The sequence below is a fragment of the Pempheris klunzingeri genome, chromosome 10 (assembly GCF_042242105.1).
Source record: "Pempheris klunzingeri isolate RE-2024b chromosome 10, fPemKlu1.hap1, whole genome shotgun sequence".
NCBI lineage: Eukaryota > Metazoa > Chordata > Actinopteri > Acropomatiformes > Pempheridae > Pempheris > Pempheris klunzingeri.
The window spans coordinates 15,664,006-15,677,935 of record NC_092021.1 but is presented as its reverse complement, the minus strand read 5'-3'; the positions used below and the strand labels follow the sequence as shown (position 1 = coordinate 15,677,935).

The 13,930-nt window shown below is 43.5% G+C and overlaps 1 protein-coding gene across 3 annotated transcripts in view; it reads right to left on the bottom strand.

Moving 5' to 3' along the window:
* fmnl2a (formin-like 2a) overlaps nt 1-13,930 on the bottom strand; it is a 49,416-nt gene that overhangs the window by 2,196 nt on the left and 33,290 nt on the right. Inside the window, exons 9-26 of one of the 3 annotated variants that reach the window (XM_070838192.1) lie at nt 13,560-13,653; nt 12,113-12,187; nt 10,726-10,836; nt 10,257-10,406; nt 9,716-9,817; nt 9,015-9,336; nt 8,631-8,828; nt 6,605-6,729; nt 6,305-6,507; nt 5,861-6,095; nt 5,640-5,708; nt 5,469-5,549; nt 5,246-5,375; nt 4,979-5,142; nt 4,762-4,863; nt 3,835-3,930; nt 2,989-3,109; nt 333-432 (exon numbers count right to left, since the gene is read on the bottom strand). In XM_070838192.1, the coding sequence (XP_070694293.1) occupies nt 333-432; nt 2,989-3,109; nt 3,835-3,930; nt 4,762-4,863; nt 4,979-5,142; nt 5,246-5,375; nt 5,469-5,549; nt 5,640-5,708; nt 5,861-6,095; nt 6,305-6,507; nt 6,605-6,729; nt 8,631-8,828; nt 9,015-9,336; nt 9,716-9,817; nt 10,257-10,406; nt 10,726-10,836; nt 12,113-12,187; nt 13,560-13,653 (2,478 nt within the window). Of the gene's footprint in view, nt 1-332; nt 433-1,884; nt 2,005-2,988; nt 3,110-3,834; nt 3,931-4,761; nt 4,864-4,978; nt 5,143-5,245; nt 5,376-5,468; nt 5,550-5,639; nt 5,709-5,860; nt 6,096-6,304; nt 6,508-6,604; nt 6,730-8,630; nt 8,829-9,014; nt 9,337-9,715; nt 9,818-10,256; nt 10,407-10,725; nt 10,837-12,112; nt 12,188-13,559; nt 13,654-13,930 lie in introns of all 3 variants that reach the window. The other 2 variants (XM_070838193.1, XM_070838191.1) reach the window with 2 other exon arrangements.

Below are 13,930 nucleotides of genomic sequence, written 5' to 3'. Positions count from 1 at the left end.
CTACACAGAAAAAAAAAAAAAAAAAAAAGCCTTGGAGAGCAGCTGTCTCTGGGTGTTACGCCAGACAGGCCACATGGGTTTTGACTTATAAGCCAGAAATCTAGAAAAGACCTTCAATGCATCTTGTTAAACCAAGATGCATTTTTTCCCACAAAAAGGGGCGATTAAACTACTGAAGAGTATTTTCGTGTCATTAGACATTCAAATTGATTGTTCTGAAGGAGATGTAATGAGGAGAAAACAGAGGGAGAGGTAGTTCAATACTGAGTGGGCCCTAAATGTGAAGACAGTAAAAACAAAGGAAGGAAGGGAGGTAATAAAGAGATGCTTGCCAGGTTTGGGACACATCCACCACTACAGGGGTGCTACTGGAGGAGTTCCTTACCCTCGAGTAGACATTGGGAAATTTAGTAATATTATTCTTCTTTAGGGCTAGATGAAGAGAAGACAAAATGAAGGTTAAAAATGGAGGAAGATGACCAGAGAATGTCAGCCCAACATGTTCACACTGGCTTTGCAAAGAGAGCACTGCGAGAGCAAAGCAAAGTGGCAGCAGGCTGCATGGGGGGGGGGGCAGATGAGGCTAAGGGCATGAGAGGGGGCAGAGCTGGAGGATGTTAACTGGCTCAACTGGCAGGGAGGAAGATGGAGGGGATAGACTGGAGGATCAAAGCCTCTGTAGTATTTATTTTGTTCTTGTCTGTGTTATGAACTCAGTCTGCTTTGCAGAGTGGCTACCAGCAGGACAGAAGAAGAGCCCGTTTCAAACGTCCAGTACAGAGCAAACGTGAACTGAAATAAACAAATATGGTTCCAGGACACAGCAGAAATGTTACGCTCGACAGCACCTTCACCAAAAACCAACCAAAGCATGCATGAGGCCAAGGAAACACTTCATCATCAATGAGTTAATTACCACAAAACGTCAGTGAAACGACCTGCATGCGAGTGAGTAGCGCACACAGCATGCGACTGCAAAGACAGACTGCTGCAATGTAAATGATTACTTATATGCAGATGACATGCAGAATGTAAGTGAGCCTGCCAGACCACAGGGACTCGTTTGACAGAGAGGTGACCTGTCAGCAGGCGGCAGGAGCAAGCACAGCCTATGGGCTAACTGGGAGAGCAGGGATGCATTGTGGGAAAGTGGCGGGGATGAAGCATGCAAGGAGCTGTAATGAGCAGCAGTAATGATATGTGATACTGAACACACAAACATTCATTTTAATTACAACATTGATTGTACACACGCAGAAAAGCAAGTTATAATGCCACAGTCATGACATTAGTCATACCTGCCATGTAGATGATGACTGAAGCGTGTGTGTATGTACACACTACTGTCTGTTACAGCATGAGATTGTAACATGTCGGGTGCTACTGACCAAACCGCATCATTAAATTAGATTCAAGTCAGTGATGAAGCCTGAAGGATGTGATTTGTTTTCAGCCTGTCCCCACTAGATGGCAGCTCGCATCTTAACTTTGCTGCTCCGTTACTGGTTGACAAAAAGTCTTCACCCATTTTAATCCACTGTGAGTGCAGATAAGAGTATGACCTTGGAGACAGTTTCCTCTGTGACATTATGGTTTGCCATGGCTGATTAAAAAAAATAAAAATAAATAATGATGACAAATGAGGGTGTCACACTTCATGCAGGTGGGCAGAGAAAACCGTTACCCCGTCACCAAGTCATGCTCAGGAGGGAGAAAACACGCGAACACGTGCCGACACGCGCACCCAGGCGTGTGTGTGCGTGTGTCGGGTCCGAAGGTGTGAGGGTCGAGTGTGACGGTTAAAAGGAGGAGGGGCGTGAGGAGGCATGCGAGGATGGAGGAGAGAAACGGCATAAAGAAGAGAGAAGGCTTTGTTCCAGCAACCTTAGAGAAGAGAGACAGTTCTATAAGCTTAGTAATGGTACTCCTCATTGAGGGCGGGCTCGCAGAAGAACCGAGAGCCACGCTTGGCTGTGCGGGCGGTAAAGGGCACTGTCTTCAGCACTGCATTGAGAACAACAAGGACAACAGCCAGGACAAGACAAGACAAACACAGTATAAGAAAAGCAGACTTCTACAGGGGTTTAGCATTGGTTAGCACTGAGCAAATACCCAACAGCAGCGTCAGGAAGGGCTACAGCGACATGTCTTTAGAGTGAATTCTAGCAGTTAATGCTGTACTGAAGGGCCTGACACACACGTGCATTACTCCAGCATTTCTAGTTTTACTATAAATGTTCTGGCTCTGTTTGTTAGAATATAGCAAAGTTATATTTTTAATTTTTTTTTAAATTGTCAGACATCTTTCACACTAGAGGCTGAGACCCTTAACTTTTGTAAAAGTATTTGGTGTCAAAGTGAGTAACAGTGTAGAAGTATTAACAACAAAATGTACTCCGAGTATTGAAGAAAGGAATTGTGCATTAAATTAGTCGTATATTATTGTACTGTTAATTCTAAGGCATTAATAATTAAGTAGCATTTTACTGGTAGAGCTGGACCCAACTGGGTAATAGAGGTAATTTAGAAACACACTGTGTCCATTAGACACCTGTAAAATGTTCCTCTCCTTATTTCTATTCTTCACAATTAAGAAAATAAATAAATACTTGTGATTAATTAATATTCTAGGACCTAGTGTGACAAACCCAGCCCAGTCTGCGCACAGATGGTGTTACAAAGCAACGACAAAGCGAACAAGATCAGCAGTGATCGTCGGACACATTTGAGCTGAACGTCACTGGATTAGCAGGACTGTCAGTGCATGTTTGTACTCATTCGGTTACACCTTTGGTTCTCAAACATCTGACAGCTGAATTTTGAAAGAGCCACAGTCATTGTGTTAGTTGGTTTGGAATCCCTTTGTTAATGACTGAATGTTTAGCACCGGAGAGGACCTTCATGCAGAGCGCCCTGTGTGTGTGTGTGTGTATGTATGTATATGTGTGTGTCAGTGGCAAGACTTCAACGTGGCCCAGGTGACGTTACCCGTGATGATGTCCTCAATCGCTCCATCTTTGCCTTCGTAGACATGGCGGCTGTCTTTCACCTGTTTCCTCCTGAGCTCCTGGATTAGCTCTTGCTGCTGCCGCTTGTTCTTGGATGGAGACTGAGAGGGACACACACACGCACACACACACAGTAAAACATCTGTTAATAAGTCTGACTCTCAGTCCTGACGACAGTATATTCAGGGTTCTTACACCAATTTTTAAGGATTTTCAAGGTGCGTTTTAAAGCTTTTCCAGCACCTTATGTCGTGGTAAATTAAATGCACTCAAATCAATTAGGCCCTCTCTGTATTTCTTTATCTAAAAAGTCATCTTGTTCCGTCAGCAATTTATTGTTCTGATGCAGTTTCAATCCAAATCCAAGCTCTTTTCAAACCTTGAATACAAATTCAAGCACTTTCAAGGATTTCCAGCACCCGTATGAACTCTGTACAATCACTAAAAGGACTCTCCCACCTGCAGTTTCTTTTAATCAAACATGCCTTTGCTCCACACATCCCTTTATTCTGTAGGTCTGTGCACGTGTGAGTTAATTGAACCATTTAGTCAGTATAACCGCTGATCCCGAGTTGATGTGATGTGGCTCAGCAGGGTGTCAGACTGCAGAACCAGATAGAACTACGCCCCGTAGGCAGCCGGTGCTTGACTAATCCTGTGATCATGAGTCTGGAGGAAGGGAGGATGAAGCAGACGGGAAGGAAGCGGAACCGGCTTACCTCCTGGTCGTCGTGATCTTCTGTAGCCTACTGCCCTAGAAAGTGAGGGGGGGGGGGGGGGGGGTGTAAGGAGGGAGGGGAAGTGGAGGGAAACAAGGGTGACTTACCTTCTGGTCTTCCTCCATCATGGCCTCCTGTTCTAGAAGTTTCTCCATCAGCATCTGCTCCTGTCTCTTTCTGTGCTCGTTGTCTTCCTCTGCTTGCTGAAGAGATGACAAACACACGTCACGTTAACACGGTTACACGCTGGTTAAATATACTACTTAACTTATTCTGCTTTACCATAGAGGGAGCTGTGATATACCAAACTCTCTTTTAAAAACATTCGACAGTTTCACCACATGTTCTGTGCCTGCTGAGATCCTATTTCGGTATCATGAAATGTGGTAATCTAAGTCTTTAACGTGGTTTGGAGTAGTGAGGAAGAAAGAGGATTGCACTAAACAGAGTTGACACATAGCACCTGTGAGAGGCAAAGAGCTGCAAATAGTCAAACACCTCCAGCAAAGTCTTGGATTGAATCCCAGTTCGTTTAAAGCTCTTGATCAAACTGCTGCTTTCAGTAAAATATAGAACTATTCATTCACAAAGAGCCAAACGTACACCTGTGCAAGAGGACGATGTGAAATGTAGTAACACATGGCATCATGGGTTTTTTTTTCCTACGGGTAATGTGTTACATAATTCTTTTGAAAAAGTTTACATTTATTTGTTAAACTCTTACAATTTTAAATTAATTTTGGTATGGAGGAAAGAACTTTGTGTGTGTGTAGCTAGACATCAATACCTCTGGTGTTACTATAGCACACACACACACACACACGTCATACACACAACGCCCACGAGCAATCTTTGTATCTCCACACTGACCCTCCCCAGACACTTTTGTGACTTGAAAAGAACCTCCACTGATCTGTTTACAGGTCTTGCGGAGCACTACTGCATATGCGGATGAAAGTTGTGCGAAGCCTCTTGCGGGTCCAGAGGGAGCTGCGAGAAACATAAATTGACTCAAGTGATGATAACCAACTCACCCTGTAAGCCTTAACAAACCGCACAAACACAGGGAAGAAGACGGAGGGCGGCGCTGTTTTGGCGTTCTCCCCGAAGAACTTAACCGCCTCGTCAAAGGCATCCTGTCAAAAACACATAGTCGACTTATTTAGAGGACAGAAAATGACTTCATTCAAAACCCTGTCGCCTTCAACAGAGTTGCAAAAACATGGCACCAGAGTGATTACAAAGCGTTACCTGTGCAATCTTGGCGTCATCCTGCAGCTTCTTCAGCTTGCTCTCATTGTGTGCGATGAAGTCTTTGAGCATGGTGTTGTGGCCGTGCATGCTGTACTCTCTTTTGGTCAGCTCCATGCCTCTGTGCAGCTCCCTCACATCCAGCAGGACGTTGTCCAACGACACTGTGATCACGAGTACGCAAGTAAGCCCCGAGTGTAAAAAGGAAAGGATGCAAGAATGTGCGGCACAGCAGTCGAACAAACGCGCTGGAACTGTAGGACTCACCTGCTGCAGCTTTCTCCACATAGTGCAGCTCGTTGTAGAAGAGAGAAACTTGGGCGTATTTCTCCTTTACCACATTGGCTATGTAGTGCAACAGCGTTATCTTGCGGTCCGTCGACTTGGTATCAAGTAGCTGTGTTGAAAGTAAAAAGAGAAAACACAAATCTTAACAAGAGATTCTTGAAGACTAAGTTGATGGTTCTGAAGGTAGAAGGAGGCAACTTACCAAGTCTAAACTTTGCAGCTTGAATCCGTACACTGCTCCTCTTTTGCTGCTGTTCATGTAGTTCCCAAGTGCCAAGATAATCTGATGAACAAGGAGGAGCAGCAATGTCACAAAGGATCACGTGCATTCCTTCAAAATTACTTTTCGTCCTGACACAAATGATTCAGTTACCTCGAGGATTTTCTTTAGCTTCTGTGATGACTTGATGGACACAGATGCTGCGATGACAGCATGAAGTTGCTGTGGGGAAACAAAGCATTCGGCGTGAGACGTGTTGAATTCAGTGCAGCGTCGTCACTTTCTACGGTCGCAACATCAAATGTAGACCGACTCCAATTGGCTTGTTAGTCTCTAAACATAGCGTCCCCCACAAAGCAGATCCTGGCTCTCACCGGTGTGAGCATCTGCACGCTCTCGCTGAAGTTCCCGATGAAGGCCATGATGGTCATCTTCTGCATGAGCCGCTCAATCTTACTGAACTGCATCATGAAGCGGTCCTCGTCTGTCAGGCTCTCCAGTGGCTTGCGCTCTTTCTCAAACTGCCGCAGGACTTTAATCTCATTCTCTGTGGGCTGGAAGCGCATGAGACACTCCACAAAGTCCACCGGCAGAGTTCGGAGGTCAAAGCTGAAAGTCGAGGAGTCACGGGAGGTTAGGGACACACAAAGTATATTATATACTGGACACCCGAAGTACACGGCACAAACCACTTGAAAAAATATACTTAAACAACTGTCTGTATAACAAAATGACAAAATTCATAAAAAATAGCTGTACACAGAGAAAGCAAAGACACCACAGGGATTGGGGCCTTTTTTATTCTTTTCTCAACTTACATCTGAATGGCTTTGCAGATCTCCTCAGGGGTCTTGCCCACTTTCCTCAGCGTGATGGCCAGGTTCTTTGCCCTGTTGGAGTCCAGTAGCGTCACCTTGTTGGGCCCCTTCTGGATGACCTTCTGCTTGCTCATGGTCAGGTCGATTGCCGGGCCCTGCGCTTTGGTCTTGAACATCTCCTCAAACTCATCCACGTTCAGGTCCTTAAAAACAACAACAAAGAAGCAGTTAATGTTCCGTTATCATGAAAATGAAGCCAGAGATGGATTAAATGCTTGCTAACTGAGTGAAGACTCTTACCTCAAGGATCCTCTCGTCGTCAATCTCGTTGAAGACGGTCCCGTTTATCTGGTTTGGTTTCAGGGCCACCCAGTTGAAGACGGGCATACGGAACTTTGTCTTGATGGGTTTCTTGATCTTAACAGCTACACAGGACACCGAGGAGTTAGCACAGCGTTCCCATCTACTATCACAGCACACACATGAACATGTACATTCACACACGTGCAGGTGAAAGGGTAGACAGGTGTCTGGGACTGGTGACACACACAACTGTTTAATCTCTAAAAACAAGTAATCCCTACTTCAAGTTGATGACTTTTGTGCCCTCCCTTTAAGCTAAACAAAAAGATCACTTGATCATAATTCAAGCAGAGTGAACTCTCTCTGTTATATATGGTGGATACAATGAGGATTTCAGGCCTACACCTGTGACAGACTATTCATCGACCAGATTCTGACTATTTGCAGCCACCTGGGCTGATTCATTGAAGCTGAACATTGAGGTGGCGCCTTGCTTTGCCACACAGATAAGGTGTCAGCAGGGACAGAAAGATAAGGCTGTCATGGGAAAGGTAAACAGCATTCCAGCTCTGCATAATGCCTATCACTTTCTACCATCTGTGTGCCACGGCAGGTCAATGTGTCTCAGCATGCAAGCCACACTATAAGGTGTGGCAATACTTCAGTCATACAAACACACACAAACAAAAACGGAACTACAGCAAGGACAGAAGATAAACCATGCAGAATTTTGAAATTTGGTATTTTCTTTGTTTAAATTCTGAGAGGAAAAACAGCAAAATGAAATTCATCCAGTCAGTCCACGTGCTTTTGGAATATGTGGTTGTATATGTGACTTAACTCGTGTTAATTAGAAGTCGCAAAGAGAAATAAGAAGAGAAAAAATGTTTGCGAATCATTAAAACAATTGTGAATTATTTCTATTTCTACTTGTTTTGGTGTGTTTTCTACTGGGTCCAGAGACTGAAAATACCATTTTCAAAACATGCAATAAAAGAAGGGGACAGTGGGGGGGACAAAACACCAAACATGACAAGCAGAACCTACAGAAAAGTTTGATGGGTCCCTCTGGTTGGCAGAAAAAGAAACAATTCAAAGATAAATCATTAAGAAATTGGCAGAGTTAGTGAGCAAGCTTACACATGCACATCCAAAACACACAGGAAACTTAAAGAGGTTTTCCAAAGTACTGACTGGTGTAACCAAAAAAACTGGCATCACTGTATTTTCTCAGGCTGTTACTTCACTCTGTAAGCTTGCACATGCATACATAGACAGGAATATGAACCCACATCTAAATACAGTACAACACAGGTCTGGTTACACAATAGTCTGATTCAGAGAGTAACAAGAGGGTCTGGCCTTGTTACATATCAACACTCATAATCACAATAAATTTGATGGGTAACATTAGATTATAATAATAATTCATCTATCCAATTGACATTTAACACAATACTGTTGGTCCACCAATCAATAAACCTTTGAAAACCATAAAAATACAGATTTAGACTGACTTTATCAACTAACTAGCCAATCAGTGGCAAATGGCTACACTCAACACTGTATATCACGCACATGCTGCTGCTTCACAGTAAAAGCCTTCCAGCAGCACCTGTTGACCTAAACCTGTGCCTTCACTAATCGTTTACTGTGGAGTAGCTGCAGTAAGTGTTAAGGTGACATTACCATTAAAAGACTGCAGTGGAGGAAAGTAGCTGAATAGCTTATAGCTCTGACAAAGCAAGCAAAGCTGTAGCAGGAGCAACTGGCAGCATTATTATCTGATGTTGCAGCTCTTAACGATGCATTTGCTGTGGAAATTGATACCCTAATGTCTTAATTTATGTAGAAAAAGAACCATTTTAATATCTATACAGTAGTAGAGGAGGTCAAAAACCCTGCACATTATTATTAAACATAAATAAACTGCTATTCCCGTCACAAGATCATTTTTAATCAAGTATCACATTACTCATAAAATGCATCAATGCATGTATTTTTTGTCTTTAGATGACCTTACCTGCTAACCCGGAGTTCATGATGACAGTGGGCGTCCCACAGCCGGGAAGCGGTGGGGCTAAAGGAGGAGGCGGAGGAGGCAGAGGTGCTGAGATCTCTGAGGGTGGCCCTGGGGGAGGTGGAGGAGGCGGAGGGGGAGGCGGTGGAGGTGGGGGAGCTGCTGCTGCTGCAGGAATGACCGATGATGGTCCGTTTGGCACTGGGAGAGAGAAAAGAGAGAGAGGGGTAAACAAAAATAGAGGAGGTGGCAAACCTCGTGTACCGAGCTCCATATGTGTACATCATTTAGCAGTTGAAGAGTTATTGTAACAAAGATTCAGTTTTGAATTGTTTGAATTAACTACTTCATGCTAAACTACAACAGATCAGGAAGTATTAAACCTACGTGTGCCGTTCACTGGCAGAGGAGGGGGTGGAGGAGGTGGCGGTGGTGGAGCGGGTGTGCCCGCTACGACTCCCACGTGGTTTGGACTGACGGCTGCACCGTTTCCTCCCATCACGGAACCCGACAAGCCCTCCACTCCGGGGAGTGCTGAGGGCAGGATGGAGATGTCTCCGTCGCCTTTCTTGTGAATCTTGATGGTGCCTTGTTTCTCCAGCTCGTGGATCTTCTTCTCCAGCTTACTCTGTCGCTGGATGGCCTCGTCCTTCTCCTTCAGTGTCTGCCGCAGTGTGTGTACCTGCGAGCTGGTGTCTTTATAGACTTCCTGTGTTGGAGAGGGACAGACAGATGTAATTAAGATTTGTTAGAAATTTAAGAGAAATCTTGGAGATTAGCAAAGTTTAGCAGCAGAAAAATGATCTAATGTTCTGCTGACTTTAAGAACAGGAACAGACAAATGATACACTATTCCAAAAATGGGTTTCATGGATAATTTATACTGTATACAGACTACTTTATGATACTGCTGTAAACATGGTGATGTGAATATCCTTCTTTTTTCCATCAAATGCTTTGATTCTTATGTGAATGCATGAGTACATTCTTATACCACCAAGGCCTGAGTTAATTTTAACAGTTGAGGGAATCTTCTGTTTGTATTTAGCAGGTACTACGAGTATGAATGTTCAGAGTGTGAGTCTCACCCTGATGGCTTCAAGCTCCTTGTTCCTTTGCATCAGCTGCTTCTCCAGCTCCACGATCTTTGACATGGCCTCGTTCTCCATGTCCTGCAGCTTCTCTGTCATCTGTAATAGCGATAAGGTCACACGATGGCGTGAAGTCATTGGATGACGACATGCAACTCAATATGTCAACAAAGAGATCTAGAACAAATCTAAAATGTTTATTTTTATGGATTAAAACAGATTGTGAGGACTTATGTTGTGAACTTTACAAAACCTGTGTGGTCATATACAATGAGCCCTCACAGTCTTTTAGTGGTGGCTGGGAGTTAAAGGAAGGCATGAGATCATAGTAAATCCCACCCTGAGAGGGCACTGAGTGATGACAAGCAAGTGACAAGCTTCAAACAGACTGCCATGCACCCCATCAATTCGCTGTGCCATCAACATTGTGACATGCTGGACATTAATAGTAGCCTTTCACAGGAGCAGAGCAATGAAACTGAGGTGTCAGTTTTGTGGACTTTATAGAGAGTTAACATTAGCACTCGAAGGTTCTCACATGTGACATATTCTCCTCCAGCTCCTCCACGCGCTCCAGGGCAGCGTTTTTGGTCTCCGCATCCTCCAGAAGGGCTCCCACGTCAAACACATTATCCAAGTAGGCCTGGATCTGAACCTGCAGCTTGTCGCTCTCTGTATGCTTCAGTTTCTGGAAATCATGCACACAAAAAAGAGATTATCGTGATCATAAGAACAAGGCAGTTGGGTAATGAGTGGGGGGAGATATTTATTTCTACGTCTCATAGTCCGAGGCCAGCGTTGATCTCACCTATTCAGCGAGGCAGGACAAGGATTTACAGAACTGACTAATTTTTTTCTGAAGTAATGGAAAAACCCGTATTGACTGACTTTCTGTGGTTGCTGTCTCAGGGGTGCTGTAATGACAACCTTTGCTCTAGACCGAGCTGAATTTTAAGAGCGTTTGGTTTGTACGTCCATTTTTCCTGCACCATTATGTCTCAACTCACGTCTAAGTAGTCGTCCAGACACAGCTTGGTGAAGTCGTACTGTAGGTGAACTCTGAAGTTCATGTCCTCCACTGAGTGCACGACTATGTTGATAAACTGCATGCAGGCCACCTAGGGAATAAAGACAGGAATAAATTAAAAATACAGTTATTGAATGAGGATTTGATGAGATATTAACAGTTCTGGATGTTTATATATATATATATATAATGTACTCTATTGTGTAATTTGTAAAAAGAAATGACATGGCCATGAGATCCAAACAAACTGCTAACAATGCAAGGTACAAATGTGTTAACAGACAAATTTACAACAGATTTGGGGTTTTTGTACATTTACAAAATGGCTTTATGTTCATTATCACATCCATTCTTTTAATATGGCTTCCACTGGAAATTGTGTGTATATATCCTCATTATTGTGCTTGCTTGGCTGGTGGAGTAGCTTATCTGGCAGATAAAAGGGATTTGAAAAACAAAATCAGTTCAGTTTAACTCCATCGGCTGCCTTGTGGAAGCCTGAATAAACAGATCAAGGGGGATCTCCTCACAGTGTCTAATGCACACACCCACATTTCTCCTCACACCGACACTGGCTTAATGAACTTCCGGTAAGAGGCTCTGTTGTCTCAGTGCGACATGGCGGTCTGTTCGCTTTAGTGTCGCTGTCAGATGACGGCCGACCGCAGCACTGTGAGAGGACTTGTGACAGAAGTCCGATTGAAAGGCTATTGAAGGCCTATTCAAACACAGCATCTGCTGGTTTTCGCTCACATGCAGTTATTTGCCACACATGAATTAAGACGTTTAGATCCACTTTGGATCCACACACTGGATAAAATCATGTCTAAGTTGGCACTTTGTTCATCGTGTCTTATCTGCCAGGCTAATTTGCACTTCTCAGACAGACTTGGATATGACAGACTTGGCAAGGGTTCCCTGCTGTGATTTACTGCACTACATATCTGTAGTTTGTGCTGGGATGAGAGAAATTGGAGAGCTCATGCAAAAACTGAGTGTTTGTAGTCAAAATAAAAGCAAAATTGATTTCTTAGAGTTATTTTTGAGTTTGGACAAATATGCAGATACGTAAAGATGTGCCTCTGAATATCTATTGTTCCATCCAGCTGAAAACTATAATTCATGCTATATTTCATCACATCTGGACCTCTGCAGCTCTGCACCTGCCTAACACAGTGATTACAGTTAGTCCTAATTGCTGCCTCTTAGTGCTTGAAAGCAACTCAGAGCTTCTTTAGCTCAAAAAGCTACATGAGCCGTCTGTAGTTTGCCTGGTGATGTAGGATTTTCAAGGGATTGCAGTCCGATCAATAACTCATTAGTAGTGTTGTGTGTGTGTGTGTGTGTGTGTGTGCGTGTGTGTGTACCATGAAGTCAATGTTGTTGTCCTCATTCTTGAAATACTCCATTAGCTTCTCAAACCTCTGCAACTCCATACACACCTGCAAAGAAGCAGTCCCGTCACTTACTGTATTCATTGGTGTTGGTGTAGAGAGACACACAAAGCAAATTATGCAGTCACTGATTTGCATAAATGAAACCACAGAACCCTCATAATTCACGTAAACCATGAAATGCGCTGCCAAACACAAAAACACTCCTGATTTCAGCTTAAATTTCTGTGCTGCCTATACACAGTTACATTAGTGATGAATGGCCTTCCAGGGTAATTAAGCCCAAACCATAAAATGTACTAAATAACTAAAGGTTATCAACAATATTTGGTTTACATGAAAAGTAAGTGATTAGCTGCTAAATGTGTCACAGCTGGCCAGAACCTCAAAGGAAGAGAGCAGTATGGACACAGTGCATCGGTGTTCAATATTACATGTGTACAACTTTTACCACATATACCATAGTTTTTTCGTCCTGGCAGTAAATCCTACTTGAACTAGAATTTTGGGAGACAGAGAGATGAAAACAGGAAGAGAGAGACGCTATGCAGTTCAGACAGTTCATCTGGAGGGCAATGAAGGAGATGGAGCATGATAAAGAACTGAGAAGGAAGGGAGGAAGAAAGAGGACGGGTGCGTATCCAAAAACCTCTTAATAATGTTTCGACTCTCAGCCTGCAGCCCCTTCGTCAAACACAGGACATCAAAGTCACTGAGCAAACTAGAACTAATGGCACTGCATTTGAGTGTCACTTTTTAACTAAAGGCAAAAATAAACAACCAAAATCTGCCTTTCCAAAACTGCAAAAAGGATACAGACATGTGGGTGAGTCCTCAAATGCTTCCTGCTGCCTACATTATCTTGAAACTAACCTTCATCTCATTAGACGAGCTGCGTTCTCTCAAAGCCTTATTCTCCCACTAATGCCACAGAGAGCAACACTCAATATTTCATTCAGGGGTGTAAATATTGCATTAACTGCAGTCGGCCCATCTTTTACGGGCCGTATGCTACAAAATGGGGCTGCTGTTAGCGCCCACTCCATCATAAACCTCCCACTCTTTTCCTCAGCAGCCAGAATACCTCATCCAGACAGTCAAGGGTCAGGCAAGGCTGCCTGTTGTATCTTTCTCTCTGTTATTCTGAGCTTTGATCTGTCTGCCAAATCCAGTTAACACACGCGTAGCTGTTTTCTCTGGATGTCAAGTGGGTCCTCCTGTGTTGTGCAGCTAAAGTGCTGTCGGTAATCTGTGGACAAAGAGCTCATTCCTAGATGCCATCCCTGTGAAGGAATGAGGAATCAGATCTGTCGGAGTAGCATTCCTCCAGGGCTGAGTCACTGTTTGAAATTACACAGTCGAAATGTAATGACATATTCGTCTCCTCAGACCCCACTTCGCCTCTCGGTGTAGCATGTACCTCCTTAAAGTTGTCGAATGCGGAGAGAATAATTTCATGGCCTCCTCTCACGAGACAAACTGCCGCCAGAAGCTCCAAGACAAGAGCTTTAGTTCTGTGAAACAGGGAGAAATAAAGGCAGGAACGGTTAGTAAATGACAGGGTCCAGTGCTGCAGTAAACCTGTAGTTAAACACGGAGCGAACAAAGCGGAAAACTGTGTAAGTTAAGATCCTGCCAATGCCGAAACCTCTGTGTAGAATGGATCTACATAGTAATTACAGTGTTTATTACAATTAATGTCTTTTTAAGTTTAGACATTTTTATGAATATTAATCTAAAACTTTATAAAAATTGATTTTTTTATGCTGACACATCAAGGACATGAGGTCT